Source organism: Vitis riparia, chromosome 12, assembly GCF_004353265.1.
Source record: "Vitis riparia cultivar Riparia Gloire de Montpellier isolate 1030 chromosome 12, EGFV_Vit.rip_1.0, whole genome shotgun sequence".
Taxonomy (NCBI): Eukaryota; Viridiplantae; Streptophyta; class Magnoliopsida; order Vitales; family Vitaceae; genus Vitis; species Vitis riparia.
In genome coordinates, this window is record NC_048442.1 from 10,261,835 (window position 1) to 10,283,025 (window position 21,191).

General features: G+C 35.5%; 1 protein-coding gene across 1 annotated transcript; it reads left to right on the forward strand.

Annotated features, from left to right (window-relative positions):
- The first annotated feature begins 6,204 nt into the window (after positions 1 to 6,204).
- Positions 6,205 to 9,482, forward strand: LOC117925960 (mitogen-activated protein kinase kinase kinase 1-like). The gene is made up of 6 exons (XM_034845058.1): positions 6,205 to 6,321; positions 6,560 to 6,717; positions 7,680 to 7,752; positions 7,842 to 7,901; positions 8,311 to 8,430; positions 8,966 to 9,482. The coding sequence occupies exons 1-6, from the start codon at positions 6,205 to 6,207 to the stop codon at positions 9,176 to 9,178; spliced, it is 741 nt and encodes a 246-aa protein (XP_034700949.1). The 3' UTR covers positions 9,179 to 9,482.
- The last annotated feature ends 11,709 nt before the right edge of the window (positions 9,483 to 21,191 follow it).

Consider the following 21,191-nt stretch of genomic DNA (forward strand, 5'->3'; position numbering starts at 1 on the left):
TTACTTTGCATAAGTCTTGGCAAAAATTTACCTATGTTCATTGTCACATATCTGACTAATACATGAAAGGTTTGCCTTGATTCCATCTACATAGAGAACACCATCTAATTAGGATAACCATGGATAAATATACTTCATTTGCTTTTCACATGAGCTAAGATTGCATCCCCAAAGGTAACTGTACCACCATTATAATCCTAAAAAAAAAAAGTGAAAAAGGACTTATCTCCTATCATGTGTCTACAGTAACTACTATCAAAGTACCACTCACCAAAGAATTTGGCTTTTAGTGCGGTGAAGACAACCTGACATTTAGCCTATCTTTTCTCATCCAAAATTGTTTAATCCTAAGTGGTGACTTAGAGGAGCTTTGTTTATTTCTGAGCTTTTTATTAGATTTATTTCCTTTTCCATTATTCAAGATGTTATTTTTAAGGAAATTAAATTCATTCATTAGCCTACTCATTTGAGATTCAAATCTCCCTAGGAACATAGTGTAGCACCTACATTAAGTGTGTCTAGTTTTCTTGCAGAGTGTGTGCATAGTGATGGAGTATTAAGAGATGCTACTTGGTTAGGGGTTTCTTCTTTCCCTTTTACAAAAACCGTTTATCCACTAGGAGTTTCATCCTTATTAATGTACCCCATACCTCTTTTGTCACCAGGGGTTTTGCACTTATCAAGTATTTCATTAAGCACTTTAGTTCTAGGGTGAAAGATCTCATTCATGGATGAAGAGGACTTATTACTTTTCATATCTTGAATAAGAACATTATTTTTCTGAAGAAGAGAATGATATTCAGATTCAAGAAATCTAATTTTTCAAGAAGATTAGTGCTCTCTTCTTTTAGCACATCAATTTTGGTTTTATGAGCTTCAATAGTATCATGGCCTCTTAAATAATTCTTAATTAGTTTTTCATGCTCAATTACAATATTATTCAGAAAATCAATTTTTTGATCATTGGTGCATTCATTTTCACTATCACTATCATAGTCACTATCCAACACAGATTCCATAAATGCAACAAAAGCTAAAAAACCAGTATGATCATACCATGCATCTTCAAAAGTTTTGGAACCACTTTCTTCTTAATCTGTGTCACTTCATGTAGCCTGCATAGAGTTTTTGATATATTTGGGGCTAAAGAAATCAATAGCAAACTGTCCCAGACCACCATAGTTAAAGCATTCTACTTTCTTACATTTGGAGGAACCTTTATCCTTTTCTTTAGAGGCTTTATCATTAGGTCTTTTTCATTTTCCTGATTTTTGATTTTTGAAAAAATTTTTATTGAATTTCATGACCTTTTTAATTCTTTAACCATATGAGCCAATTCATCCTTAGTTATATTACATGGCATTTTGGTATTATTGTTTTTCCTCATTCTGAGAAACCTTAAAGGTAGAATCTTTAGCCTTTTGAGAACTAGGTAGAGTCATCTCATATGTCTATATGGAGCCAACAAGTTCATCAATTCTTATCGAATCAATGTCCTTGCTATCCTCTATGGTAGTAGGAGAGATCTCAAAATTTTCTTACTACCTTTGAACTTGGAATAGGTTCTTCAAGGTTAAATGAAGAATTAACTATATCACTCAAGTAAGAATAAAAGGAATAAAAGTTTTAATTTTTATGTATCCTAATATTCTTAAATTTAATAGTAAGTATTTACAATTTTGAAACTTTAACAGCAAAAGTACCTTCATAAGGGACTTGGTCCCATGCTTCCTTAGCATGATTATAGTTTGTTATCCTTCGAAACTCATCTGGACAAACTCCACTAAAGATACTAAATAAAGCCCTAGCATTGGCTTCACTCCCTTCATTATCAACTTTATCCTAATTTTGTTTTGGTTTTAATTCTTTAGTTGATCTTCCATGGACATCAAGAATCAATGGGAATTCTCATCCATGTTTCATCGAATTTTATACCCATTCACCTTGCATTTTAAGAAAAAATTTCATCTGGCCTTTCTAGTGGGGATAGTTAATCCCATCAAAGTAAGGTGGACTATTCAAAGGAGCTCCAGTTTTTTATTATTCCATATTAGACTTATATGATCAATAAAAATTCAATTTTTATTCTATATGATCAATACAATTTTAATTTTTATCTTATAGGATTAATAAAAAATTGATTTTTATCCTACTTTGATACCAATTAAAAAAACTGTAGTGTAGTAAGGTAAAACTCGGGGAAGTGAATGGGTGTATTTAAAAAAATAAATAAATAAATAAATATTTATATATTATAACTAACTTTTCCTTGTAAGTATTTAGGAATTATCAATTCATTCAACAATAGGTAATGCAAGCACGATAATAAAGATATGAAAAGAGGCACAAGAATTTTTACGTGGAAAACCTACACACTAACTGTGGAGATAAAAAACCATGAGATCTAAGAATGCTAATCTAAATCCACTATATGAGATTAAGTTACACAAATTTACTTGGTTCCTTTACCTTAAAGATTTACTCTCCAGTACCTACAACTTGATCTACACCCATGAAGCAGCAACCTCCTATTGCTCCAGTGAATACGCTTTAGTCTCATTGAATGGATGAAGGTCTTCAACCCAAGATTGAAAGTTTGAATCCTTTGAATAAGAGATCAGGTATTGTGTGGCTCATTAAGCTTTCTCTCAAAGAGACTCCTTTTTAAAATCTTTTTAATCTCTTATTATTTCTAACCTTTGAAGGGTTATAGAGAGGTATTTATAGGCAAATATCTCAAAGAGGTTTGGTTTCACAAGGTTTCCAAATGAGATTTGAGTGAAATTCTCAAAAATACCTTCCAAATCTCTATAGAAAATTCATGAGAGCTCAAGGGCACTAAACTGCTACTTGAGCACCTTGAGCGATGAGCAATATTAAGCATTTAAGTGGTCCCAGCGTTTGAGCGTTGTTGCCCGCTCAAGCGTCCCCTATTTCAATATAATATCAATTTTTATTTAAAAAAATGTATCATTCCTCTTTATACCTCTTTGGAGACTAACATGTCATAAGTTAAACCTTCTTAGATGTACCTATGACTTCTTAGTTGGACGAATAACAACCCTTGATCTTCAATGGAGAGTAAGTCACTAGATAAAAAAAATTTCTAAGGTGAAACTTTAATTAGAACAAAATTGGTATCATACAAACAAGACTTGATGTCCTAACAAATGGTTTATTACTTTTACAGATGATTATTTTAGAGTGTGTTGGACTTATGTTCTAAAAGATAAATCTAAAACAAAGAAATTTTTTCCAAAATTTTCATAAGATGATCAAACTCAATGGGATTATACACCAAATCTTTTATAACAACACTTCTCATTACAATGGAATGGCAAAAGGAAAAACAAACATAGCCTAGAGGTAGCTAGGAATTTAATGCATCAAATGAGAGTTCCCAAACACACCATTAGGGTCAAAATATGTTAACAACTATATACTTAATTAAGAGGATGCCTAGTCATGTTCTAAAATTTAAATTACCTTGAATACAATCGAATATTTTTTTTCCTATGATTGGTTTCTTAATTTCTTCATTTTCACCCAAGATATTTGCTTGGACTACTTTTGTTCATGATCATTGCCAAGGATGAAGTAAACTAGACCCAAGATCTTATAAGTGTATATCTTTTGGGTACTTAATGACAAAAAGGGTGACAAATGTTTTCATCTAGCAACAAGTAAATTTTATGTGTCCATGGATGTCACTTTCTTTGAACAACAACCATAGTGCTCCTAGATTGTTCTTTACGGGGAGAGTATGGTTGCTAAAGAACAGTTTTGGAACGTGTTACCTATGGTGGAATCTTTTAGCAACCCTATCTTAGATTTGGTTGAAAAAGTGAAAAAAGTTGCTAGAATTTTTTAAAAGAGGAAGCAAAATGTTACTAGAACTTCTGAAAAAGGGGGAGTAACTAAGAAAGATGCTAGTTATTATGGATGAAATGCCTGAGAAATCTGTGAAAGAACTAAAACAGTCCCAAGCTAAGAAGGAAATTGCATAGCTCCAAGTTTATTCTCGAATGAATAAAGAGATCACTCATCAAATTCATAGTCAATCCCTAATTCCAAAAATTCTTGACTTGGATAATAGTTTTTTAACTCTCTTATTTTGCTCCTACTCTCTTATCTGGTCTTAATATCCCAAAATCCATTCAAAAAAGGATTAGATCTTGCACTCAACACCCCATTTTGAAATTTGTGTCCTATCATCGTCTTAACTCTACTTGTAAAGCTTTTGCTACTAATCTCTTTGGTGTAAGTATTCTAAAGAATATACAAAAGGCATTAGAAAATCTAAAGTGAATAGATGTTGTTCCAGATGAGATAAGGGCTCCAGAAAGAAAAGCAACACTTGAGAAGTTGCAGAACTTCCAAGAGATAGAAAGGCAATCAATTGTAAGTGGGTGTTTACAATTAAGTTCAATGCTAATGGAACCATAGAGAGATGCAAGGTTAGACTCGTAGTAAAGGGTTTCACCCAGATATATGAGACTGATTACTAGGAAACATTTTCCCCAATTGCAAAAGTGAACATTGTAAGAGTGTTGCTCTTAATTACAACAAATTATGTGACTGATTGATGCAACAAGTTGATGTAAAGAATATTTTTCCCCATGGTGATCTTGAAGAGGAGGTTTCTATGTAGTTTCTATTGGGGTTTGAAGCATCTATGGTAAAAGGAAATGTTTGTAGATTAAAGAAGTCACTCTATGGTCTTAAGTAATCTTCAAGAGCCTAGTTTGACAAATTTACAACTTCCATGCGTAGATTGGACTACAAATAAAGTCAAGGGGATCATATGATGTTCTACAAACACAATAAAGATGGGAGAATTACTATTCTCATTATGAGTGTAGATGATACCATTTTAAATGGAAATGATATCTACAAGATGGTAAGTCTAAAAACAAAGTTGGCTATTGAATTTGAAATTAAAAACCTCAGCAACTTGAGATACTTTTTGGGAATTAAAGTGACAAGATCAAAACACGGGATTTTTATCTCTCAATGAAAGTATGTTATAAATTTATTGAAAGAAACATATATGCTTGGAAGTAAACCAAAAGGTTTACCAATTAATGCTAATCATTTTGATCCTAACACACTAAAGACTAGTAAATAGATAAAGATATCGGAGATTAGTAGGCAAGTTAATTTATTTGTCTCAAACCAAACTTGACATTGCTTTTGTTGTGGGAGTCATTAGCCAAAAGACATTTTTGAAGCAATGTGAGAGGGAGTGTTGAAAAAATTAAGGACTTAAATTGAATGAACTAACTTGCATACAAAATGTTTAGTGACAATATTATACTTTTGACACAAAATGTTAGTATTTAGTGGCATATAATTATTTGTCATAAAAAACTAATAAAGTTCATTTTTAGTGGCGGATAATTAGTAATGACAACATTATTATTACAAAAATTCAAAATTCTACATAAAATCAATGACAATAACATAATGGTTGTCACTAAATCATTTTCTTTCCAAATTGTGGGGGCACCGAACTTTGGCGCCAATGAATTAATGGCAAAACGTTCTTGTGAAATTGTGTTGTCATTAAATATAATCATAAAAATTCTTTAGTGGTAAAAATATATTTTTGTCATTAAAAATATGGTTTTAGTGACAAGATTTAAAATACGACTAAAATTATTGTCACTAAAAGTCATTTTTCTCGTAGTGGTGACTAAGAAAGAGAAAGGACCATGAAAGTTTAATGAACCATTTTGAATTGTAGTTAGATTTGACTTTTGGACTAGTATATACTTATCTTTCACAATGAACTTCTTTCTTATAAAATAAAATAAAATTGTGGCATCCGTGTGGACATATGTCCCTCATTTCTACCTAAAACTTGGGAACCCCCAAGCAGTAGCATTCACAAGTCCTTTCTCTTGATTGTACAATTATCCTAAAAGTATTTGTCCTATTTAACGAGGGCACATTGCTTGCCTAAGAGGACTAAGGAGGGATCCTAATATTATAGAATTCAAAATCTTTACAAGTGCATGAATCTTTGGTGTTGTCATTCCCAAGTTCAATTAGATTCCACTGGAGGGTAGTATTAAGTTGATCCATCTCTTACAAGTGAGGTCTTTGCCTAGTCAAATATGCAAGAAACCCAGTTTGTAAAAGTTTGTTAGGTTCTTGATCTCAATAGAGTGCAAGGCTGGTATTTGCTTATTGCTTCATAAGATGGAGCTTGACCCCTTTTATATTGAAAATATGTGGTTGCTACATCCAAAATTTGGTGAGATCATCATGGATGTTGGCATGACATTCAGATCTACTTCTGAATGTGAGCGGCTACAAGTTTATGCATAATTTCTTTCACTCACTTTCTAATTGATTGTCTAAATAATCAAATGAACATTTTTTTCTTTCATTTTTTACTTCATTTTTTTTTTTTTTTTGGTGAACTCGTATTTTTCATGTTTTTGTAGTTATATGTTCCTTTTATGAACTGGTTCTCGTACTGCATCATGAGGATCGGACATCATGTGTGACTTTTTTTTTTCTTGATTACTCATAAAATATCTTTCCATTCCAGGATGAGACTAAACTTTGTATCTTTCTTGAGCTTGCACCAGAAGGTTCACTGTTAAATCTCTATAGAAAGCATAAACTATTGGAGCCCCAAGTCTCTGAATACACAAGGCAGATTTTGAATGGTTTGAGCTATCTACATGGGAAACATGTAATTCACAGGTGATACAAATAATCTTAGTGCTAAACTCTTCGATTATCTTGCTTGTGCTTTATTTGTTATTTATTTATTTATATCTCATTTTATCCACATTCCACTGTTGTATGTGCTGCTTGTTTCAATTCTTCAGCCTTTGCTACCAAGAGAATTGCATATGCACCACCCTGCTTGATCAAGGAAAATTGGTTCACTGTTGAGAAAGTTCTTCAGTTATTTCATTCATATTTTGTCTTTCCTTATTGCAGCTTTGATATCCTCAATATTGTTTTCAAATTGTTTTTGTGGGCAATTGGAATTATTGATGATTTGATGTTTTACTTTCATAGTATCATGGTGTGAGGAATGGGAAATAATCTAAAAGGGAAACAAAGAGAAGTGAAAATGATGATCAAGGAAATATTCATACTGTAATCCATACTCTCTCTCTCTCTCTATGGCTGGCTCATCCTCAATCTCTCTTCATGAGGGCCTTTAGGCCATGAAATGGAATTAACAGCCTTTTAGATGATCGGGCAATGCGGAAACATCACTTGTAAATGTCTTTACAAAAAAGAAACCTTAAATTTCGTGAAAGTAATAATATTACCAAAGCCATTTAGTTGCTTCCAGTGTCGAGCAAAATGTCCTGTCTGCTTTCATTGAATGGTTGTGACGTGACAATAAAAGCAATAGCTCGGGCTATAGCATGGGCGTGGATAGGAAGATATTTGTTGGATGAGTGTGACTGAGATGGCTAATGGATCGAATAACTAGTAAGACTGGAACTAGCACCAATAGGACGTAAGGGAAATTAAGTGTAGTTAACTTGGTCATGAAATTGCATTGATAAGAAGTGATGGGTAGACAAAAGGAATGACTTGAGGGTGTTTTAGGACATTAGACTCATTTGAAAGCATAATTTTTTCATTACTAATACAGAAATTGTTTTTTTTGTAAGACTAATTGTTTCTATATCATCTTCTAGGGATGTCAAATGTGCTAACATATTGGTATTTGAAAATCACATTGTGAAACTTGCAGATTTTGGATTGTCAAAGGTTAGTTTCATTAGTAGAGTTACAATCTCTCTGTTGTTTTTAAATGCTCAACTTCTTAACATGATATTTCTGGTTGTATGTCTTCTCAGCATTGCCAATCGAATGATTTTAACTCTAGTAAAGGGTCTCCATTCTGGACGGCCCCTGAGGTTTGCTTCGTCTCTTTGCCATCTTCATTGCTTAAAAAGGAAAGAGAAAATCATTTTGATTGAGCATCAGACATTTGTATTTTGATTGAACTACCAACCTTCTCCCTGAGAACCCGATTGAGAATAAAATTTCATTCTAAAGCTGTTTCTAGTCCAACAAAATATTTCCTGATCCCGTCTCAAACAACAATTAACTGGATCAAATAGATTGCTCTTTTTCTCTTTTTGGAGGTGTACACTATAACATTATGTGACTCTTGGATTCAAGGATTCATGGATTTTGGGCTGGTGGATTTGGGTCGGGTCTCAAATCATGGAATTTTGCATTATATTATGTGGCACAACATGCTCCAAACATTGTAGTTTCTTGCAGTTGTTTTGATGTTACAAATTAGTTGTGGGACTGTAGGTTGTTAATGCGGTGTATAGGAAGAACGATTGTTATGGGCTTGCAGCTGATATATGGAGCCTTGGGTGCACTGTATTAGAGATGTTAACTCAGCAACATCCATACCCTCAATATGAATGGGTATGTAAAACATTTCATATATGTTCATTATTATTTTGTTTTATTGCCTTATTTTTCCTCTTAATTTTCTTTTTCTCAATTCAAGACATGAAGTTATGGAAATCGAGGTGAAGATCTCAACTCATATGCAAGGAATTGAACAAGAAAACAACCCGCACCTGATAACATCTTAGGAATATGAACATTGAAAACAAAAAATACGTTAAAAATATAACAATTGAATTTTTTTCAAATTGATCTGGTCCTACAACACAACACTCCTAAGCCCTTTATCATCAGATAATCATCAACATATATATAGCAAACTTAGTTGGGTTGAATTTTTTATACCCAAGTTCTATTTGTTTTATGTTATGAATGAAAAATGGAGTGGATTTCCAGCTTCCATTCCCATTCCTATTCTAGTGTACTAAACATGGTGTCTAAAGGAACATAATTGTGTTACCTGATAATTAATCTTACCACTTAGAATGTAGTCCATCTCTAATATTAGATTTTGAGTTTTAATAACATAATATCTCTCTTGGCTTGGCAGATGCAAGCATTATTTAGGATTGGCCATGGTGAACTTCCTTTTGTTCCTGATTCCTTGTCAATAGATGCTCGAGATTTTATCCTTAAATGCTTGCAGGTCAACCCTAGTGATCGGCCTACTGCTCGTCAGTTATTGGACCATCCATTTGTGAAGAGCCCACTGCACCCTTTCATTGGCCCTGCATCTCCTAGGGCTAATGGAATACGACCTTAAAAGGCTTTCATCTAGTAATTGAACTATATGCACAAAATTTAAGAGTCCTGCAAAAATAAGCAAAATTACAAGAAAAATAAGCATATAAGATTATTTATATCAAAATATTTTTGGGGTACAATCTTTATGGTAGTGTTCTTCAAAAAAGAATATTTTCCTCCCATTTGATCACTTTGATCACAATCCAAGGGATGGCAATGTGAGTATTTTCTTGAAGTTGACAATCAATCGAGGGTCTAGTACAACTTATTCTTGAATACCTTTGAGGATGGTGAAGAACATGTAAGGGTATAGTACTTTGTGTGTTTTCTTCGACTTGATGCTTTATGAAACCTTTTTCTCCTTGTTAAGCCTTTTTCCCTTATAAACTCTACTAAATATGAAGAAGAGGTACATAGATTTACTTGACTGAAATTGTTCCCTAAGATTGACACCTTAAGCGCATAAAATAATGGCTAGAAGGTTTATATATATATATATATATATATATATATATATATATATATATATATATATATATATATAATATATATCAATTTAGAAATCATATTTTACGGAAAACAATTTAAGAAGTTAAGATTTTAGAAAAATCTACAAAGATTTCATGTCTTAAGTTCAAAAAGATTTGGAAATATTTCCTTTTAAAATTCTTAGTTTAAATTCTTTTATATATCTCTTAAAATATTAGAAAAAATTCTATTTTTTTTTAATTTTAATTTAAAATATTTTTCAAATTAATTTTAACATTTGAATTCATTAAAAAAAATTTAGTTTTTCCCCTAACATGATGTTGATGAGAAGAAAGTGTTAATCCCCTCATTGTAAAGGAGATTTATATCTCTTTATCTTCTTATCAAAGACTTCATGGGAGTTATACTCATTATTTATAAACATTATGTACAAATTAATATATAATGATGGGTTACCAACTTGAATGCATTCATGTAATTAGGTAGATTATAATTTTTCATTTTCCTCCATTACTCATAAACTTTATGTACAAACTAAATCTCATAATGATAGGGTTACAAAAGTTGTAACACCATCTTCATGTAAATGAAAATTTTCTAACTTTCTATTTATAATTTTAGTTTTCTATACATAAGACTCTTGGACGTCCATTCAACTAATTTATCAGTTGATATTCTTAAATAATATATATTAATCCATTACACAAATACAATTATAAATGGCTACACATTATAGAAAAAATGCTAACAATGGTAATTGAAAAGAGTAACACAATTGCAAGACACTTGGTAGCAAATTTATGGGGGGAATTAAATTTAAATGTAAGAGGGTCAAATATGAAAGACCCAAAAGGTTTGTAAATCAAAATAAACACTTGACCCATGAAGAGTGGTGATTTCACTTTAAAAATTAAAAAGGAAGTAAAGTAACATGATTATTTAAAAAAAAAAAAAAAAAGAAAGAAAAGAAAGCCACCTTTTACTAGAGAAGATACTAAACAAGCATGATTCCATTTTTTATTTTTTTTGGGTAAAATAATGCTTCAGGTTCATGTTGGCAAGAGTTGTTGATTGTTTTTTTAAACAAAATAAAATTATAGTTATAAAAATAATTTTAAGTTCATCTTATTGTATGTATTTTTAATATGATTTAAAATCCTAGTTGTTAATATTGGTTTTAGTAAATGAATAAATTTGACTTAAATCAATGGATGTAGAAAATTTATATTAAAACCACATTTATCAATATTGATTTTAGAACCAATGTTGGCCAATATTATTGAAACATAAACGTCTAATGAGATTGGGAGAAAATAGGAGAGGAAGATGTTGATCGATTTCTGTTAAAGTCTTAAAATCTGAATACCTTCTACATCAAGGTCACGTCAATCAATTAGATATCAAATTTAAGACTCAGATGTAATTTAATTCGCAAAAAGGAAAATTCTATAGTACTGTGGGCAATAACGTGCCTCATATGAGTGTGGGGTGGGAGATTTTGAATCTCACTCGTTCAAATGGTATATATATATATATATATATATATACCTATTTTAGTGTGTGTGTGTGTGTGTGTGTGTATACACACACACATAAAACAGGTAGTCGATTGCTACCTACGCAACAAAGCCATCTTCCCACCCTCTCTCCCTCTTTTTCTCCATAGCTACATGCATGAGCCCCATTTTCTCCATATTTCGTATTTTGTCTCTGGCTTATGAGCTGCATTTCCAAGAAAATTCAGTCTAAATAAGCAAGAGGAATTAGACCTAAATGCAATCCTATAACAACATGCCTTTTGTGTAGCCATGCTTTAATTTGTCATATCTCCCTCGTTTCAACTTCGAATTATGATCAGTTTAAGGCATTGGATTCTTGATTTCCTAAGCTTCAAAACTATTTTTTATTTTCCCTAATAAAATTAGTAGAAGTGGTCCCAATTTTAACTCAAAGTTGATGTCATTGTGCTTCCATGCACTTTGCATAGCCTTACTTCAATTAGCCATATCTTCCTCGTTTCAACTTCAAATTGTGATCCGTTTGAAGCATTAGATTCCTGACTTCCTAAGCTTCAAATCCAAAAGTGGCTTGCCCCAAGAAACTACTGAGAGATAGTTCCAGTTTTGAGTTAAAATTGACATCATTGTGCAGCAATGGATCTCAAAACAAGAACTTCCAAGAATCATTCTTTTTTCTTCAACCACCATAAAATCTAAAAAAAAAAAATTCAAGATTCTTTCTTTTCTCTTGGATCACCATAGATGGATATAAAAAATTGAACTTTTCATAATAATAAAATTCCCTATGCTCTTATATTGGAGCCTGTAACCCATCTATTAAAAAGAAAAAAAAATTTACATCCAAATAAAAATCCTATACTCCTTATAAGGTGTACAACCCAATCTAGAGAAAACAATAAACTAATAATCATCAACAAATCCAAACATAGTTAAAATTATAACAATCCTATTTATGTTCATTCATCCTTTTAGGTCATGGGATGAATACAAATACCTTGCAGAACAGAGTTAGCACACCCTAAAATAGATTTAACATGCTAAAATCTACCCTGAGACTTTGATACCAGTTGTTAGGAACCCCAAATTACTCTGTTACCATGCCATGGATCTCATAGGGTGCATGAAAATCTATCCTAGGCTCTCTAAATATATCGCACTAGAAAACCAGGTATTTAAAAACCAATATTGATACCACAAAAATCATAAATCTAGAGAATAAAGCCACATACCTTTGATCTGGATGTTCTTGGATTGATTCCAATCAATGTAGATAACTCGAAAGTCATAATGGATCTCGTAAACACCATGATCTTCCGTCCAATGACTCTTCCTTATGTCTAGGCACTAAAATGATAGATATCACAAGAGTGAAGGTTAGGGTTCTCTTTCTGGACTGTAAGAAGAAAATGACAAGACATAGAAGCCCTAACCTCTAAAAGGGTATTTATCCATGAATGCATTAGTTAATTAACCATACAAGACCCTAATTAATCAATTAGCCCAGTTTATAGATACCACTTATTTATCCATGTGCAACCTTGCGTGATTACCAAAACGTCCTTATGCACAAAAGTGAATTAAAAACCTATCTAACCCTCATAAACCATGTCATCAAGGAATATAAGCTTAGAATGTGGACTATTGGAACTCATAAGAGTATTGGCTCCCTCAAAATCCAATTTTGAAATTGACTTAATGATTACTACTCAAAAAGTACTCTTTTATAGCTTGAAACTAACTGTTTTAAACACTTTTGAGTAGTAGTTAATACATTTGAACTCAATTGGCACATTAAAGAACTTAGCAAGGGTTACTAACCATTTTTTGGCAAGTTTTGGTGTTTTTGGTAGCTATTTGATCATTGAAACAAGCCAAGAATGAGGGAAAATTTTGTGAAATCCATGGCAATGCAAGTTAAAGCTCAAAATACATGAAGAATCTGAGCTTTGGAGCACTTCATAGCCCTTTTCCAAGCTTGGCAATAGGTTGCTAAGCCAATCAGAGATGCAAGGAAGAAAACCAGAGGAAGAAATCCAACAACTAGCATTTTCGCATGGTTATGCGAAATTCAAGAGGAGGAGCAGTTGTAGGACTGAGAGTAGGACTGAGTGAAAGACAATTTCGCACACTGTGCAAAATTTCGCACACCCTACGAAACCACAAGAGGCAGCCAAAGAATTTCGCACACCATGCGAAATTTCACATGGTATGCAAAATCTTCCTATGCACCAACTCCGTTAGATTTTTATCTCCAGATATTTTGTGTAATTTCCTATTTTCTCCTTGTAATCAACCTAGATATTTTCTTATATATCTTTTGGTAACATCTTTTGTAAAAGGGAGTTGGAAAGACCTCTCTATATAAGAAGATCCTTTTGTATAATTTAAGATATCAAACATTGAACACTTGTAAATTCCCGTAGTAAGAAATATACAGAGCTTTTGCTCTGCCTTTCCTTCTCATTTTTGTTTTCACTTTTATTTCTAGCCAACACAACCTCTGAGGATGATTTTCTTAGGGGATGAGTGGCTAGGTTTTATGTTTCTTAGAGTGATGGAAGCTAGGTGAAGGACCCGAATGCAAAGATGGGAGTTGTCCTTGCTTTAAATGAAAGTAGTTGTTAACCATTAATGGTTTTTATTTCAAGGTTTAGCTTTAAATCCCTTAAAATCATCTTGAATGGCCAATACTTGGTAAGATTTTCGGATTCTATGGATGCTTATTGCTAGATCCATGGATGTCTATTAGTAATCATTTACAAGCCATTGGAAGGTGGTTCAAGGAAAGGGTCTTTAGTGTTTGAAGCCATTAATAGGAAGCAATTATCATTTTTCATGAACCCTTTGGATCAAATCTTAATTGCTAAATACAAAACCGGTTCGGGAAATAACCATCCTTTATGTTATTGTCCCCAACGCGAGGAAAATATCCGGAATCTCCCCCTTTGCCTAAGGAACCCGATCCTAGTGACCTAAAGCTCCAAGAGACCTTTTATTTGTGGTTAACTTCACTTATTATTATTTTTGCTTAACTAAAAATCAATCTTTGCAACCACAATTCCATTTTCTTTAAAATTTAATTTTCATAAGGAAAAGCACCATTTTATTTCCTTCACTAAAGTCAACTGTATGATGAAAACCCGTCCCTGTGGACGATCCTAGAGCCACTATACTATGTTAGCTATGCTACCCTAGTGTAAGGTGATTTAGGTTTTATAAATTTTGTTGATAACACTCGTCTGGGCTAGAATCAAATGGCATAACTGCAATGGGGACGAATCAAATGGTGTCGCTGCCAGGGATGGTGCCAAAGTATATTGACATGACTTTTGGTGAACACTTGTGATCTTCATCACAAGTTTGGTGATTTTTTCTTTTACTAATTCTTTTTCTTTATCTATATTTTAGCTTATCTTTTATTTATTTTTTAGCTAACCTTAACTTTTTCCTAGAATTGTATTTCTTTTGTTTTCTTTGCTTTTGTTTCAGTGATATCTAGTTGTGCATGCCCTATTGGATAAGAAATATTGAGGGAAGACTTGTGAAGATTGAAACTCCTAGAGAAACTGAGTTGGAAGTGTGCTTGAACATCATGGATGTTCTACCTGAAGACTAGAATAGCCAACATGGTCAAGAGGATAATTTCAATGCATACCGATCCATGAGGGACCGCATGCATCCACCTCGTATGAGTGCACCGTCATGCATAGTGCCTCCCATTGAGCAGCTAGTAATCCGACCTCACATTGTGCCACTCCTACCTACTTTCCATGGGATGGAAAGTAAGAATCCCTACTCGCATATTAAGGAATTCGAGGAGGTTTGTAATACATTCCAAGAAAGAGGAGCTTCAATTGACTTGATGAGGCTCAAGCTATTTCCTTTCACCTTGAAGGATAAGGTCAAGATTTGGCTCAATTCTCTAAGGCCAAGGAATATCCGAACTTGGACTGATTTGCAAGTTGAGTTTCTCAAGAAGTTCTTCCTTTCTCATAGGACCAATGGTTTGAAAAGGCAAATTTCCAACTTCTCAGCTACAGAGAATGAGAAATTCTATGAGTGTTGGGAAAGGTACATGAAAGCTATTAATGCTTGTCCTCACCATGGTTTTGACACATGACTCTTAGTGAGATATTTTTATGATGGTATGTCTTCTTCAATGAAGCAACTCCTAGAAACTATGTGTGGAGGAGACTTCATGAGTAAGAATCCGGAGGAGGCCATGGACTTTTTGAGTGATGTGGCTAAAGTTTCAAGAGGATGGGATGAACCAAATGCTAGAGAGATGGGAAGAATGAAGTCTCAACCTAATGCTAAGGATGGGATGTATGTTTTGAATGAAGACATTGACATGAAGGCAAAAGTTGCAGCTATGGCAAGAAGATTGGAAAAGCTAGAAATGAAGAAGGTACAAGAAGTGCAAGCCATTTCTGAGACATCAGTGCAAGCTATGCCTTGTTCCATTTGTCAATCTTATGAGCACTTGGTGGAGGAGTGTCCTACCATTCCAGCAGTGAGAGAGATGTTTGGTGATCAAGCAAATGTTATTGGTCAATTTAAGCCCAATAACAATGCTTCATATGGCAACACCTACAATTCAAATTGGAGGAACCATCCAAATTTCTCTTGGAAACCAAAGCCACCTCAGTACACACAACCTGGTCAAGCACCTCAGCAAGTCTCGAATCTTGAACAAGCTATTGTGAACCTTAGCAAGGTTGTAGGAGACTTTGTGGGCGATTAGAAGTCCATCAATGCTCAACTGAATCAGAGAATTGACAGTGTAGAGGGTACATTGAACAAAATGATGGATGGAATGCAAAATGATCTGTCTCAGAAGATAGACAATGTCCAATACGCAATCTCAAGGCTTACCAACCTCAACATAGTGCAAAAAAAGGAAAGTTTCCATCTCAACCTCATCAAAATCCCAAGGGTATCCATGAAGTGGAGGCTTAAGAGGGAGAATCTTCAAAGGTGAGAGAAGTCAAAGCAGTTATCATCTTGAGGAGTGGTAAAGAGGTTGATCAGCCCACATCCAAGCTAAAGCATGATGAAGAGAGTGTAATAGAAAAGGAAAAGAGAAAAGGGAAAAGTACAAAGAAAGATGACCATGATTCTAGTGTGGATGAAGAACCCGAGAGGATAGTCATCAAGGAAGATATAATGAAGAAACACATGCCTCCATATTTTCCCTAAGCTTTGCATGGCAAAAAGGGAACCAATAATGCATCAAAAAATTTTGAAGTGTTGAGGCAAGTGAAGGTCAATATCCCTTTGCTAGACATTATCAAACAAGTGCCGACATATGCAAAATTCTTGAAGGACTTGTGCACTGTAAAGAGAGGGTTAAATGTGAACAAGAAAGCCTTCTTGACTGAGCAAGTGAGTGCCATCATACAGTGCAAGTCTCCAATGAAGTACAAAGATCCGGGCTGCCCTACCATCTCAGTGAGTATTGGAGGGACTTATGTGGAGAAAGCTTTGTTGGATTTGGGAGCAAGTGTGAATTTGCTACCCTACTCTGTCTACAAGCAGTTGGGACTTAAAGAGTTGAAGCCACCATCCATCACTCTATCTCTGGCAGATAGATCTGTGAAGATTCCAAGAGGGATGATCGAAGATGTCTTGGTTCAAGTTGACAAATTCTACTATCCAGTGGATTTTGTTGTTCTTGATACGGATCCAATTGTCAAATGAACTAATTATGTTCCTATCATACTTGGAAGACCATTCCTAGCTACATCAAATGCAATCATCAATTGTAAGAATGGAGTCATGCAACTCACATTTGGCAACATGACATTAGAGCTCAACATCTTCTATTTGTACAAGAAGCATATCCATCCGGAAGAAGAAGAAGATCCAGAGGAAGTGTGCATGATTGACACTTTAGTGGAGAAGCATTGTTATCAGAGAATGCAAGAGGATTTTATTGAGAGTCTTAGGGATCTTGATGAAGGGTTACCTGAACCCTCAAATTTTCCTGCTACCTTGCCACATTGGAAGAGGAGAGAAGAAATTCTACCCTTATTCAATGAGGAGGAGACGCAAAGAGCCGTTAAGGAGGAGCCCCCAAAGCTTCTTCTTAAGCCACTACCCACAGAGTTGAAGTATGCATACTTGGAAGAAGACAAGAAGTGCCCTGTTGTTATATCTTCAACTCTTACCATTCATCAGGAGGATTGTCTACTTGAAGTCCTTAGAAGATGTAAGAAGGTAATAGGATGAAAAATTTCTGATTTGAAAGGGATGGGCCCTTTAGTTTGCACCCATCATATTTACATGGAGGATGAAGCTAAGCTAGTTCGTCAACCTCAGAGAAGGTTGAACCCTCACATGCAAGAGGTGGTGTGAGCTAAAGTTCTTAAGCTACTTCAGGCCGGTATTATTTACCCCATATCAAATAGCCCATGGGTGAGTCCTACTGAAGTTGTGCCAAAGAATTCTGGGATCACGGTGGTGCAAAATGATAAGGGAGAAGATGTCTCTACATGCCTCACTACAGGTTGGAGGGTGTGTATCGATTACAGGAGGTTGAATGCGATGACAAGGAAGGACCATTTCTCGTTGCCCTTTATTGATCAGGTGCTTGAGAGGGTCTCTGGGCATCCTTTTTATTGTTTCTTAGATGACTACTCTGGGTACTTTAAGATATAAATTGATGTTGAAGACTAGGAGAAAACCACTTTCATGTGCCCATTTGGAACCTATGCATACAGGAGAATGTCTTTCGGCTTATGCAATGCACCCGTAACTTTCCAAAGATGCATGTTAAGCATTTTCGGTGATATGGTGGAGCATATTATGGAAGTCTTTATGGATGATATCACTATATATGGAAGTGCATTTGAGGAATGCTTGATCAACTTAGAAGCTGTTCTGAACCGATGCATTGAGAAAGACTTAGTGCTTAACTGGGAGAAGTGTCATTTCATGGTACACCAAGGGATTGTCCTTGGGCACATTATCTCCAAGTAAGGCATTGAAGTTGACAAAGCAAAGATTGAACTCATTGTTAAGTTGCCATCCCCAACAAATGTCAAAGGAGTAAGGCAATTTCTTGGCCATGCCGGGTTTTATAGGAGGTTTATCAAAGATTTCTCTAAGCTTGCAAGGCCTCTTTGTGAACTATTGGTGAATGATGCTAAATTCATATGGGATGATAGATGCCAAAGGAGTTTTGAAGAATTGAAGCTATTTCTGACAACTACACCAATAGTGAGGGCTCCTAACTGGCAATTGCCCTTTGAGGTAATGTGTGATGCTAGTGACTTTGCCATAGGAGCTGTTCTTGGGCAAAGGGAAGATGGAAAACCCTATGTGATCTACTATGTGATCAAAACATTGAATGAGGCTCAAAGAAACTACACAACCACCGAGAAATAATTGTTATCTGTAGTTTTTGCCTTGGATAAGTTTCGTGCTTACTTGGTGGGGTCTTTCATTGTGGTTTTCACTGATCACTCTGCTTTGAAGTATCTGTTGACTAAGCAAGATGCTAAAACAAGGCTGATTAGATGGATTCTCTTGCTTCAAGAGTTCAATCTCCAGATCAAAGACAAGAAATGAGTGGAGAATGTGGTAGCAGACCACCTTTCAAGGCTAGCTATCACACATAATTCCCATGGTTTGCCCATTAATGATGATTTTCCAGAGGAGTCTCTCATGTTGGTGGAAGTTACTCCTTGGTATGCTCACATTGCGAACTAACTAGTCATAGGAGAAGTTCCAAGTGAGTGGAAAACACAAGATAAGAAGCACTTCCTTGCAAAAATTCATGCCTACTATTGGGAAAAGCCATTTCTATTCAAGTATTGTGCGAATCAGATAATAAGGAAGTGCGCTCTTGAAGAAGAGCAAGAGGGGATCCTCACTCATTGCCATGAAAATGCATGTGAAGGTCACTTTGCTTCTCAAAAGACAACCATAAGGGTGTTGCAATCGGGTTTCTATTGGCCACCACTTTTCAAAGATGCCCACACCATGTGCAAGAGTTGTGATCGATGCCAGAGGGTTGGGAAGTTGACACGCAGGAATATGATGCCCTTGAACCCCATTTTGATAGTTGACCTTTTTAATGTTTGGGCCATTGACTTCATGGCACATTTCCCTATGTCTTTTGGCTACTCTTACATTTTGATGGGAGTAGATTATGTTTTAAGTGGGTTGAGTCAGTCCCATGCAAGCATAATGACCATAGAGCAGTTCTCAAGTTTCTCAAGGAGAACATCTTCTCAAGATTTGGGGTGCCCAAAGCCATAATTAGTGATGGAAGTACTCATTTTTGCAACAAGCCTTTTGAAACTCTCCTAACCAAGTATGGGGTAAAGCATAAGGTAGCTACACCTTACCACCCTCAAACTAGTGGACAAGTTGAGTTAGCAAACCGGGAGATTAAAAACATATTGATGAAAGTGGTGAACACAAACAGAAAATATTGGTCAGTCAAGCTCCTTGATTCACTATGGGCATATAGAATAGCTTACAAGACCATTCTTGGGATGTCTCCTTATCGCCTAGTCAATGGCAAAGCATGCCATCTCCCTATAGAATTGGAATACAAGGCTTAGTGGGCAATCAAGAAACTCAACATGGATTTGAGCAAAGCTGGGTTGAAGAGGTTCTTAGACCTCAATGAGTTGGAGGAATTGAGAAATGACGCCTACATCAATTCAAAAATTGCAAAAAAGAAATTGAAGAGGTGGCATGATCAATTGATTTCCCGCAAGGATTTTCAAAAGGGACAAAAAGTCTTGCTCTATGACTCTAAGCTCCACATCTTTTCGGGCAAGCTGAAATCAAGGTGGATAGGTCATTTTACCATTCACCAAGTGCATTCAAATGGAGTAGTGGAACTACTCAACTCCAACAACACCGGGAGCTTCAAAGTGAATGGCCACCATCTCAAGCCCTTTGTGGAGTCTTTTTCTTGCAACAAGGAGGAATTCATCCTCCTTGATCCACATCAAGCTTGACAAGACCAGTTTTTTTATGGACTTAGTCTTTCTAAAGACTATCGAGTTCATATCTTTTTGTTTTATTTTTTATTTGAGACTTTTTCCTGTATTATTACTTGTTTTGATATTGATTTCTCGTTTTAATTTTATTTTGGTTTGATTTAACTTAAGTTTTTGATGATTGATTGCAGGGGGGCCTTCAAAGCAGTTGGGCATGTCCTTAAAGATTCTTAGCAGAGGAAAAATCATGACAATTCGCACACCTGCGAAATTTTCGTAGGGCATGCGAAATTCATGGCTCATTTCGCATGGGGTGCGAAATTTTTGCACACCCTGCGAACCAATTTTGCACATTGTGCAAAAATAAAAACACCCTGCGAAAATTTCGCATACCCAACACCATTTCGCACGCTGTGCAAAAATGAAAAGGCGTTGTGCGAAAACCAAAAGACGCCCTGCCAATCCTTTTTAAACCCCCAAGCCTTAAAATCTCCATTTCGCAAGCACCCCTATCATTGCGAATCCTTCATTTTCCTCTGCCACCTTGCGACCTCGTCCCTCTCCATTCGACATCCCACCCCGCGCATATCACTTCGAAGACTCACACTCCGAGCCCCTTAGGAGCATGGACTCGAGGAGCTCTTTCTGTCCCTTCACCGCGTCGCACTCCGAGGTAAAGAGCCTCTGCTGCTCAAGTACCTAGTGATTCTCCATCTCAGGCCGTGGAGGCCCCGTAAATTCCACCTTCTGAGGGTGGAGCGCTCCCCAGTCCTTCCTTTCCTGCTCCTCAGCACAGATATGAGACGAGGAGACCACCTACTACACCAAGGGAAACTACTTCACGCCCTGAGAGTTCAGTGCGGTGCCCTCCTACCAAGAGGGCCAGGACTTCAGGCCCAAGCGAGTCATCCAGAGCTTCACAGCCTGAGCCTCCTGCACGTTCTGAGTTATCTTCTGATATGTCACCGGAGTCTATTATCAGACGCCCGATGCTCACAGTACCGCCCAATGAGGGCAACTCAGATTGCAGAGCGAGACCTTTCCACTCGAAGTTATATTTTGA

What these genes read in the sequence shown, in the direction of transcription:
- LOC117925960 (XM_034845058.1), top strand. Translation starts at nt 6,205, where the DNA reads ATGGAGCTTGACCCCTTTTATATTGAAAATATGTGGTTGCTACATCCA. An exon ending in GGGAAACATGTAATTCACAG is followed by an intron (nt 6,718 to 7,679) that starts GTGATACAAATA and finishes ATCATCTTCTAG; the next exon opens with GGATGTCAAATGTGCTAACA. An exon ending in CATTCTGGACGGCCCCTGAG is followed by an intron (nt 7,902 to 8,310) that starts GTTTGCTTCGTC and finishes GTGGGACTGTAG; the next exon opens with GTTGTTAATGCGGTGTATAG.